The 11,449-nt window shown below is 48.9% G+C and overlaps 1 protein-coding gene across 1 annotated transcript; it reads right to left on the bottom strand.

Annotated features, from left to right (window-relative positions):
• Positions 1-4,229: 4,229 nt before the first annotated feature.
• LOC144599167 (extracellular calcium-sensing receptor-like) lies at positions 4,230-10,153 on the bottom strand. The gene is made up of 5 exons (XM_078409903.1): positions 9,866-10,153; positions 7,568-8,401; positions 6,294-6,521; positions 5,500-5,623; positions 4,230-5,143 (listed from the first exon to the last, which is right to left on the bottom strand). The coding sequence occupies exons 1-5, from the start codon at positions 10,145-10,147 to the stop codon at positions 4,230-4,232; spliced, it is 2,382 nt and encodes a 793-aa protein (XP_078266029.1). The 5' UTR covers positions 10,148-10,153.
• Between the last annotated feature and the right edge of the window lie 1,296 nt (positions 10,154-11,449).

The following is an 11,449-nucleotide window of genomic DNA, read 5'->3' as shown; positions in this document are numbered from 1 at the left end:
TGGTGGGTGTATGGAACCGGCTGCCAGGGAAAGTAGTAGAGGAAGGTACTATTACAACATTAAAACGAAACTGGGACCGGAACATGGATGGGAACGGTTAGAGGGATATGGGTCAAATGCAGGCGGGTGAGGCGAGCGTCGAGGGACATCTTGGTCGGCTGGACACGTTGGTTCAAAGGCATGTTTCTGTGCTGTATGACTTTATGGATGACTCAAGGTGGGGAAGATCAAATCAGGCAAGTCAGCGATACCAAGCCTTTCCAGTTGGAGTGAGCACAGATCTGCCAGATTTGATCTTCACAGAGTCATACGATGCCAACCTTGTCTTGACGTGGAAACCATGTTCATAGGAGCAGAATCAGGCCATTCGGCTGATCTATGGCTGATCTATCTTTCCATCACAACCCCATTCTCATGTCTTCCCCCCCCCCCCTTATTAATCAAGAATCTGACAATCTCTGCTTTAAATATACCCAATAACTTGGCCTCCACAGCCATCTGCGGCAATGAATTCCACAGATGTACTAACCTCTGCTGAATAAAGAAATCTCCTCATCTCCTTTCGAAAGATACGTCCTTTTATTCTGAGGTAGTGCCCTCTGGTCCTAAACTCTCCCACAGGCAGATGATTTTTTTTAAATGGGTGGTTTTGCAGATAATGAAGATGGTTGTGAAAATTTCCAACAGGATCTTGATCGATTGGCCAAGTGGGCTGATGAAAGGTTGATTGAATTTAATGCAGGGAAATGTGAGGTGTGTGGCGGGCTGAGCCACTTTGGTATCGAACCTTTGTTGTCGGTCTCAAACTCTCGTGTGGACTGGGCGTGATCTGAGCCGCCCAATCACGCGGTCGTGGGGACGGGCCGCCACGTGCCAGGACAACAAAGGATTTGGCGGTTGGGGTTTGAACTCGGCCACGCGCCGGTGAGCGACAGGGGCTGTATTCGGTTAATGATTAAACAGGGAGTTTACACGACGTGTGGGGACCCCGACGATCCAAAACGGCTTATTTTTGGATTTTTACCATGTTTGCAGCCGGCAACCTCGACCAGCAGAATACAGTTTCGGTTAAACTGCCCATTTTCTGGACATCACAGCCCAAAAGTGTGATTCGAACAGGCTGAAGCCCAGTTCCACATTCAACAGATCACTGTCGATGCCACAAAATATTACTACGTGGTCAGTGCACTGGACCAGGACACCGCCGGGCACCCAATTGATTACCTCCGCAAGCCATCAGCTGCGGGCAAGTACAAGGCAGGGCCTCAAAGCCCTCCTTTCCCCTCATTTCGGTCCCAGCTGCCGCGACAGGGCAGCCGAACTCCTTCACACGGACGGCCTCGGCGACCGCAAGCCGTCCGCACCTATGAGCGAAATGCTCGCCTTGCTGAATGGCCACGCGCCCTGCCTCCTGTTCGAACAGATTTTCCTCGAACAGATGCCTGATGACATTCGCCTGCTCCTCGCGGACGAGGATGTGCGATTCGGGCACGCCGACACCATGATCCTTTGCGACGTGTCAACGGGACGGCTGAGACCCATCATCCCCGCAGCATGGCGCCGCGGGATGTTCGACGTGTTTCATGGTTTGGCTCATCTTTCCATCCGGGCAACAACGGCTCTGGTGGCGGCCAAGTTCGTGTGGCACGGGTTGCGCAAGCAGTTCGGCAACTGGGCCAGGGCATGCATCCCCTGTCAGACCTCAAAGGATCAGCGTCACTCCAAGAAGTGGCAGGTTGCAGAATTTCCACCTGCCTCACTGACATTTTGACCACATCCCGTCGTCGACATCGTGGGACCGCTGCCTCCATCCAGAGGTGTCACCCACCTTTTCACCATCGTGGACCGATTCACGAGATGACCAGAAGCTGTCCAGCTGTCAGATACCTCCGCTGCGACGTGTGCACGTGTGCTCACTGCCCACTGGATCGTCCGCTTTGGTGTGCCGGTGGACATCTCCACTGACAGAGGTGCGCAGTTCACCTCCGTGTTGTGGTCAGCAATGGCCCACAAGCCAACGGCCTAGTGGAACGCTTACACCGTCACCTGAAGGCATTCTTAGAGGCACGGCTTGCGGGCCCGGACTGGGTGGACGAGTTGCCGTGGGCACAGCTGGGAATACGCACCGCCCCGAAGGAGGATCTGGCAACTTCCTCGGCCGAGCTGGTGTACGGCGGCCCACTTACGGTCCCAGGGGACTTCATCCTGGCAGCACGTGGACATCAGGAACTACCCTCGATCATGCTGATGTGCCTCCGGTAGAAGATGGGCACGCTCTCTGCCGTCCCAACATCCCGCCACGGACTCGACCCCACGTACGAACCACCGGCCCTCTCAAACTGCCAGTATGTTTTCGTTCACTGCGATTCCTACCATACGCCACTCCAAAGGCCTTATGAGGGACCTTTCCAGGTGCTGCAACACGGTGCCACGATTTTTGTGATCGAGACTGTCTCTGTGGACTGTCTTAAGCCGGCACACTTTGACATTGACCAACCAGTGCAGGTAGCACAACCCCACTGCAGAGGGTGTCCTCCATCACGACCGCACCCGCCCTCAACTCTGCCAGTTGCAACCCTGAGCACAGGAGACGCATAGAGGCGATCAGGCTGCCTCACTCATCAGCCAAACCGCCTCCATTACTCCTGTTCTGGGGGGGGGGGGGGGGGGGGATCATGTGACAGCCGAGCGATTTTGGTATCGAACCGCCGTTTGTCGGGCTCAAACTCTCGCGTGGACCGGACGTGATCTTGGCCGACCAATCATACGGTCGTGGGGATGGACTGTTGTGTGCCAAGACAACAAAGGTTTTGGCAGTTAGGATTTGAACTCGGGCACGTGTGGGTGAGCGACGGAACTGTAGTCAGTTAATGATTAAACAGAGTGTTTACACGACATGTGGACCTTCACAGGTGTTACATTTTGGCAAGTCTAACATGGGCAGACTCAGTGAATGGTAGGGCTCTGGGAAGTGTAGAGCAGAAGGATCTTGGAGTGCAGGCGCAGGGTTCCTTGAAGGTGGAGTCGCAGGTAGATAGGATGGTCAAAAAGGCATTTGGCACATTAGCCTTCATCGGTCAGAGTATTGAGTAGAGTTGGGGGGTTAGTTGTATAAGACATTGGTGCGGCCGCATTTAGAGAATTATGTTCAGTTCTGGGCATCATGTTACATGAAAGATGTTGTCAAGCTGGAAAGTGTACCGAGATTTACGAGGATTTTGCCAGGGATAGAGGGTCTGAGCTAAAGGGAGAGGTTGAGTTGACTGGGACTCCATACCTTGGAGCACAGGAGGGTGAGGGCTGATCTTATAGAGGTGGATAAAATCATGAGAGGAATAGATTGGGTAGATGCACAGAGTCTCTTGCCCAGAGTAGATGAATCGAGGACCAGGGGACATAGGATTAAGGTGAAGGGGAAAAGATTTAATAGAAATCTGAGGGGTAACTTTTTCACAGAAAGGGTGATGGGTGTATGGAACAGGTTGCCAGAGGAAGTTGTTGAGTTAGGGACTATTCCATCATTTAAGAAACAGTTTGACAAGTACATGCGTAGGACAGGTTTGGAGGGATATGGACCAAACGCGGGCAGGTGGAGCGAGTGTGGCTGGGACAATGAAGGCCGGTGTAGGCAATTGGGCCTAAGGGCCTGTTTCCACACAGTATCACTCAATACTCTATGACTCCAGTGGAAACATCTCCACACCCACTCAATGCAGGCTTTTCACTCTTCGGTAAGTTTCAATGAGGTCTTCCCTCATCTTTCTAAACTCCAGCGAGTGCAGGTCCAGAGCCGTCAAACGCTCATCATACGTCAGATGTACAATTAATTTCATCTTCGCCACTTATTTCTAATCACAATAAGTTTAAAAAAAATCCTGTTCAACTTTATTTGCACGCGTTAATGTCAACATTTCAAGGTAACAGTGGAAGAAGGAACTGCAAATGCTCGTTTACATTCAAGATAGACAAGAAATGTTGGAGTAGCTCAGCGGGACAGACAGCATCTTTGGAGAAAAGGAACAGGCGACGTTTCGGGTCGAGACCCGTCATCAGACTAGTCAGCGAGGGGATGGAGGATCTCGACCATAAATGGTCACCTATTCCTTTTCAAGGTAAGTGTGTGGATCACATTGGTCATATTCTGGAGTTTCAGAAATCGTTTGATTAGGAGATGTATTTTAATTGCTACAGAGAGCAATCTGCAATTTACGAGCCGGAGTAAAAAAACGTCAAATTCTTTTACCATTAGCTTTACCCATCATGTGCTTCTTTGTATTTTTCCCTGGAGTCACCACGATAATGTAACATTTCGGTGCAAAAATGCAAAGCAGCAACCCGAAACTGGAGGCGAGGATGGCGAACACTTCCACGGCCACCGTGTATTTACCGGGAGAGCTGACAGAGGCGGGAATAAAAGTGATCCAGACGGCGCAGAAGATCAACATGCTGAAAGTGATACACTTTGCCTCGTTGAAATTGTCCGGCAGCTTCCGCGCCAGGAAGGCCAGCACAAAACAGATGCAGGATAAGAGAGCGACGTAACCCGATGCCGAGTAGAAGGCTGTCGAGGAGCCGGGGTCACACTCCAGGATGATCGTCTCCCGGTAATATTGCGTGTTGGTCACAGGGAAGGGCGGCGCGATGACCACCCAAAGGACACAGATTACACCCTGGACGGATGCTAGCAGGAAAACACTTATCCTCTGCTGCTTCTGTCCAAACCATTTCTTCCAGTTATCGCTGGGGTGCGTTGCCCTAAAGGCCGTCAGGACCAGTATGGTTTTGGCCAGAACACAAGACAAACACAGGACGAAGGAGACGCCGAACGCCGTGCGGCGCAACACACAAGACCAGCGGGTAGGTTCACCAATGAAGGTCATGGAGCACAAGAAACAGCAGGTGATCGCCCACAGAAGCAGGAAGCTGAGCTCGGAGTTGTTGGCTTTAACCAGAGGGGTCTCTCGGTGTCTGCGGAACAGGCCAGCTGTCAGTGCGGACATACAGGCACCGGTCAGAGCAAGGGCGACCAAGGCCATGCCCAGGGTATCGGTGAAAGACAAATACACGACACTCTTCGCTATGCATTGGTCCTTGACGTCGTTGGACCAGAATAGTGGAGGACACTTGGTGCAGTCGGTGGAGTCTGAGGACAAAGCGATCATGACTTTAGACTAGAGATACAGTCTGGCGACAGGTCCTTTGGCCCACCGAGTCCGTGCCGACTAGCGATCTCCATGTGCACTAGTTCTCTCCAACACATAAGGCTGGTTTACAGAGGACAGTTAACCTACAAACCTGTACGTCATTGGTGTGTGGAAGGAAACCGGAGAACCCGGAGAAAACTCACGCGGTCACAGGGAGAACGTACAAACTCCATACAGACAGCATTCGTAGTCATTGGAACCCGGGTCTCTGGCGCTGGAAGGTAGCAAGTCAACAGCTGCACCATTGCGAGGGATCACCAAGGTTACAACACCTCCAAATGTACTTTGTCCTCACCTGTAGTGTTACTGACCTCCCCATCCGCACAGGGGGTGCAGTCAAAGCAACAAACGGGTTGCCCTTTCCGGGCCCTTTTCCTGGTTCCGGACCGACAACTTTCAGAGCAGACTGCTCGGGGAATCTTAAAGAAAGGACAACGAGGATTATTTGATCATTTCTATTTCTTAATGGATAGTGGTGGGTTTTATTCCAACAGTGCGGATATATGATGTGATGCTTATAGAGTCATCGAGTCAGTCAAATAGCGTGGGAATCGGCCCTTTGCCCCAACTTGCCCAGACCGATCCACATGCCCCATCTGCACTCGACCCACCTGCCTACGTTTGGTCCATCTCCTTCTAAACATATCCTTTTCATGTACCTGTCCAAATGTTTTCTTTAAAGCTGTGAAAGTACCTGCCTCAAGTACCTCTTCTGGCATCTTGTCCCATACAATTACCAGCTGTTGTGTACTTTGATAAATACATGCTACCTGGGGAATTAACTTGACCATCGGAGTTCACTGGACTTTCTCTTGCACCAACCGATATTCCCATTATTCTGTATCTGTACATTGTGGGCGGCTCGATTGTAATAGAATTATACAGCGTGGCAACAGGCCCTTCTGCCCATCTTGCAAACACCTACCAACATGTCCCATCTCCACTAGTCCTTCCTGCCCGCGTTTGGCCCATATCTCACTAAACCTTTCCTAACCATGTACCTATCCAAATATATCTTAAATGTTGACTATGATCTGACAATGCAGAAAACATGTAGCAAAATTGGTCAGCTTCAACTGGCACTCTTACCCGCCGTGTACCATCGCTCCAGACAATCTGATGTGGGTTCAGCACAAGTGCTTTACCAGGAGGTGCTGACCCATTGTAATATCCAACAGTCATAACTTCCATGTTACCATTTGCATTCACTTGCCAGTTTACAAATTCATAAGCGGCTGCTGGATTCCCTTGCTCATCAAGATGCACCTTCTCGCCAGCCTTTGTTGTGAAGTAGATTGACTTCATGTAATGGAGTAGCTAAAACAAAATCAAGGAGTTTATCTTAAGGTGGAGAGTCAAAGAGTCAGAGGTAACTAATCTACAAACCCCACCCCTCCCTCCTTTTCCTTGTGCCCCACCTTGACTCACACCCTTTCCCCTCCCGCTTCCCTCCACCAATGTACCTTTCTCTAGTTTCACAGTTCTCAATTCGTCTCTCTTTATCTCACTGCCATTTGTCCAGCCATCTGCCTGACAAACATAGGGCTCGAGGGCCTCATCTACAGGGAGAGGTTGAGGGAATTTATTCATTGGATCGCAGGCTTTGCGCTGCCCCTCCTCTCTTCCAACTATACCCCTCCCCCCTATCCATGTTCTTCAGAGATGCTGCCTGACCCATTGACATACTCCAGCACGTTGTGTCTTCTGATAGTCATAGAGTCTTCTGGCCCCTCAGTCTTACTGGTCCCTGCCGTCCAAGATCCCCGACCTAACCAAATCCGATCGACCCGCGTTTGACCCATATCCTTCTAAGCCTTCCCAATCCATGTACCTGTCCAAGTGTCCGTTGAGTGCAGTTATTCTACCTGCCGTAGCTGCTTCCTCTGGCAACAAGTTCCACGGAGCAAACCCTCTTTGTGCGAAAAATATTCCCCGCAGATTCCTGTTAAATCGTTTCTCTCTCAGCTTAAACCTATGCCCTTTATTTCTTGCTGTGCATTCGCCCTGTCCACGCCTTCAATTTCTCATACATCTCTACATGAACACCCCCTAGCCTCATGTGTTCCAAGGAATAAAGTCCTCGCCTGCCCAAACTCTCCCAAAAGGTTTACAGAATGTTTCTGGGGAGAAGGGATGTTCAGATTTTACAGCGCAATAACTTGACAGGCTTACTTTTAAAAATGACATAAAATGACGGAGCAACCTAGCGGGTCAGACAACATCGCTGGAAAACATGGAGTTACTCCAGCAATTTGTGTCTTCTTCATGTAAACCATCATCTGCATCTCCTTCTGTCCATAGCTTTATTTCTACATTGACAAATGCATTACATCGGTTGGAATTCAATAGAACTCATTGCCCACCTGCCACGGTTGAAAGGTGGAAATGTGTGCACATGTGTTGCCCACGAATGGTCCTTGGCGTTCCACACACGAAAACATGTCGTTCAATGCGTGAGCAAAAGCATAGACTGCCTTATATACAATGTAGGAGTTCCCGTCCATGGATAGGTCAGTGTACACGTTGTGTATTTTGTCCAGGCTTTCATTTCCACTGCACTGCGGGAGGTGGGCAAATGGACCTATTTGGTTTGCCACGGTGTCTACACTAAGCGTGCACTTGAATGTGGTTTCCCAGAACTCCCTCACTAAAGGATTACCGGGAAAATGAGAAGGATGAACTGCGAGGAGGAAGTCCCTCAGCCCCGGAACCTGTACCGCACGCACTGCAGTTCCCATTGCCCCAGTGAGGAGCGGCGAGAGGTTGTCCACGCCAACAACGTCCGCTGTCATCCAGGCTTCGCTGCCCACCCATTGCACCCCGCTGAGGTTCTGCCGTGACACTTCCTTGAATAAAACGCGCATTTCCCCAGGCCCAGCGAAAGCCACCACCACTCTGGTGGTGGCCGCTCTCATCACTTGGACAATCCTGGTGATCTTGTCCGCGGGATCAGATCTGTGCAAAGATTCGGAGAAGGCGATACAAACACCCAACTTCTCAGCAGCCTCAAGAAACGTTCTAATCCCCGAGTTGCCATAGTCATCATTGCTGTTAATGGTTCCAATCCAGGTCCATCCAAACCTCTTCACGAGATGTACCAAAACCTTGGATTGATGGTAGTCACTCGGTATCGTTCTATGAAACGTTGGATATTCATTCTTATCGCTCAGACACCCACAGGTGGAAAAATAACTAACCTGTATTCAATCACAATTGGTATACTGGTTAATATGTTCGATATTACTAGATATTGTAAACTAATTGGCATCAAAGAAGTCCTAACGCGACTCCGTATCAGTGATAAAACTGTATATTTCCCTTCGCCCTGCCTATTGTACTTGACTTTGACTTTATTGCAGTTATGAATAATATTAACTGATCTGTTTGTACAACAGAAAGAACAAGCCCCATCACCGTATCTCGGTGCAGGTGACAATAATAAACCTAAACCGAAATACAGGTCCTAGTGACTGATCAGTTGGTTCCACTTACGTGATCATAACCACAAAAATAGACATTAGATTTACGAGGATGTTGCCAGGGCCCGAGGGCCTCATCTACAGGGAGAGGTTGAGGGAATTTATTCATTGGAGCGCAGGAGAATAAGGGCGAATCTTGTAGAGGGTGTGTCAGATCACGAGAGAAATATATCGGGAATTCCTCAATACTGAGAAATTGAGTCAGAACTCCTGAGTCTTGAGAGGATCAGAATATTTTGCCCAGAATATGGGAGTCGAGAACCAGTGGACATAGGTTCAAGGTGAGGAGCGTGGTGGGGAATTTAATAGGAACCTGATGGGCAGCTTTTTTTTCTCAAAAGATGGTGGGTGTACGGAAGGAGCTGCCCAGGGAGGTAATTGAGGCTAGGACAATTAGAAGGTTAAAGAAGCATTAGGACAAATACATGGATAGGGCAGGTTTGGAGGGATATGGGCCAAACGCAGGCAGGAGGAACTAATGTAGATGGGACATGTTGATCGGCATAGGCAAGTTGGACTGAAAGGCCAGTTTCCACGCTATATGAATCTATGACGCTATGCAAAACAAAGCTTCTCACTGTATCTAGGTACACATGACAACAATAAACCTAAACTGGTGTCCCGTTGATTGATCAGGTAGCCCCGCTTAAGTGATGGTACATAAAGCAGTGCCGCACAGGAATGGGATCTTTAGCCCACAGTGTCTGTGCTGAAAGTGGTTAGTTTAGTTTAGTCTAGTTTAGTTTAGTATAGTATAGTGATGCCAAGTTAAACTAATGTCCCCTGCCTGCACATGTACCCATATCCCTCCATTCCCTGCATATCCATGTGCTTGCCTAAAAGCCTCTTAAACTCCACTATCGTATCTGCCTCCTTCGCCACCGTTGGAGCACGTTCCAGGCATTCATCAGCCCCTGTGTAAAATACTTACTCCGCATATCACCTTTAAACTTTGCCCCTCTCATCTTGAAGCTGTGCCCTCTAGTCTTTGACATTTCCACCCTGGAAAGAAAGTTCTGACTGTCAACCCTATCGCGGCTTCTCATAATTTTGTCTACTTCGAGCAGGTCTTCCCTTAACCTCTGACATTCCAGACAAGACAAGACAAGTTTATCCAGCTTCTCCTCATGGCTAACACCATGTAATCCAAGCAGCATTCTGATAACTTGAAACAAATCTCACCAGTGGTATTTTAAAAGGTCCAATGGTTCTTGCAACGGCGATGGACACCGAGGAGCCGGCGCCACCCACGATGCCAGAGACGTTGAGAGCGCCGTCACACGCTTGGTCCACGTACGTTTCCTGCTGTCCATTCAGTAGAGCCAAGGCCACTTGTGTGGCGATCTTGGGCGAGTCACAGTCGTCGTGAATCCGGTAACCCAGGGTCATGTTAGGGAGGACTCGCTCGCTTCTGTTGACTTCCTCGATTGCAAAAACCATGGTCAGCAACAGGCGGAAGGCCATTAAATCAAAACTAGAAATAAACCACAGGCGAAGGTCAGAGAGGAATCTTCTGTGTTCATTTAAACCCTTGAGATACTTTTTATTTTGGAGATACAGTGAGTAAATTGGCTCATCGGCCCACTGGGTCCGCGCCGACTAACAATCACCCGTTCACTGGCGCTATCCTACACACTGGGGACAATTTTACAGAAGCCAATTGACCTACAACCCAACTAACCTAATATGTGTAATCGCGGAAAACGTAAAGCACGCTCTATTAATTTAAAATCAATTATTTACTACCATCTGAAGAAGAAGTCGTGACATCTAACGTCACCTATCCATGTTCTCCAGGGATGCTATCTCTTACCCGCTCCAGCACTTTGTGTCTTTTTGCGTATACCAGCATCTGCAGTTCCTTGTTATTACATTTACTACCGGCTGTCGGATTAGCCAACGAGAAAAATCATAGAACATAGAACAGTGAACATGGAACATAGAACACATAACATGTTCTACATACAACATAGAACAGTACAGCATAGCAACAGCTCCTTCGCACCACAGTGTCCGTGCCAAGATGAACTATTCTCTGCTTGCACAAGATCCATATCCATCAATTTCTTCCATATCAATGTGCCTGTGTAATAGCCTCTCAAATGCCGCTATGATATTTGCCTCCACCACAACCCCTGGCAGCGCGTTCTAAGCACCCACCATCCTCTGTGTAAACAATAACTCGCCCCGCACATCTCCTTTAAACTTTGCCCCATTCACCTTAAAGCCAAGCTCTGTTTTTGTAGTTTCCACCCTCGCAAATAAAAAAAGTTTCTGACTCTCTACCTTATCTATTCCTCTCATAGTTGTATACACTCCTATTGCCTCCCTTCTCAACCTACTTGGCGCCAGAGAAAACAATCCAAGCCTGTCTAAATTCCCATCATAGCGAATACCATCTAATCCAAGCCGAATTCCAGTAAGCCGTTTCCTTGCACTGTCAAAAGCCCCCATATTTTAGATTAACTTATTGTCTAACCTTACCGGAGCAGGGCCAGCGAAATAATGATTGACCATGTTCCGCAGTTAGAGTCAGAACGGCTACAAGCTGTTCAGCACCGTTCCAGTAAATACCAAAGATTATCAAAGAAGTAGGTACTTCTACACCATTGTAGGTACTTCTGGTTTCGATGCCATATATTTAAATGGCAAATACCCTCGGTTGAATACACGCCTCATCTGCTACTGGTTTCAACATTTGCCGTCTCTTCATCCCCCTAACACCCTGTCAAGGCCAATCGCCATGCCTGCATTAATAGAATCGGA

This window comes from Rhinoraja longicauda, chromosome 13 (assembly GCF_053455715.1).
Source record: "Rhinoraja longicauda isolate Sanriku21f chromosome 13, sRhiLon1.1, whole genome shotgun sequence".
NCBI classification, from domain to species: Eukaryota; Metazoa; Chordata; class Chondrichthyes; order Rajiformes; family Arhynchobatidae; genus Rhinoraja; species Rhinoraja longicauda.
Note: the sequence above shows the minus strand (reverse complement) of the source record. Positions and strands in the feature narration are given on the sequence as shown.

Bases quoted from the DNA above. Each gene is read 5' to 3' on its own strand.
- LOC144599167 (XM_078409903.1), bottom strand. From the start codon at position 10,147: ATGGCCTTCCGCCTGTTGCTGACCATGGTTTTTGCAATCGAGGAAGTC. The intron at 8,402-9,865 runs GTGAGATTTGTT...GATTGAATACAG, and splicing joins GACCTTTTAAAATACCACTG to GTTAGTTATTTTTCCACCTG. The intron at 5,144-5,499 runs GTGAGGACAAAG...CTTTGTCCTCAG, and splicing joins GGAGGTCAGTAACACTACAG to ACTCCACCGACTGCACCAAG.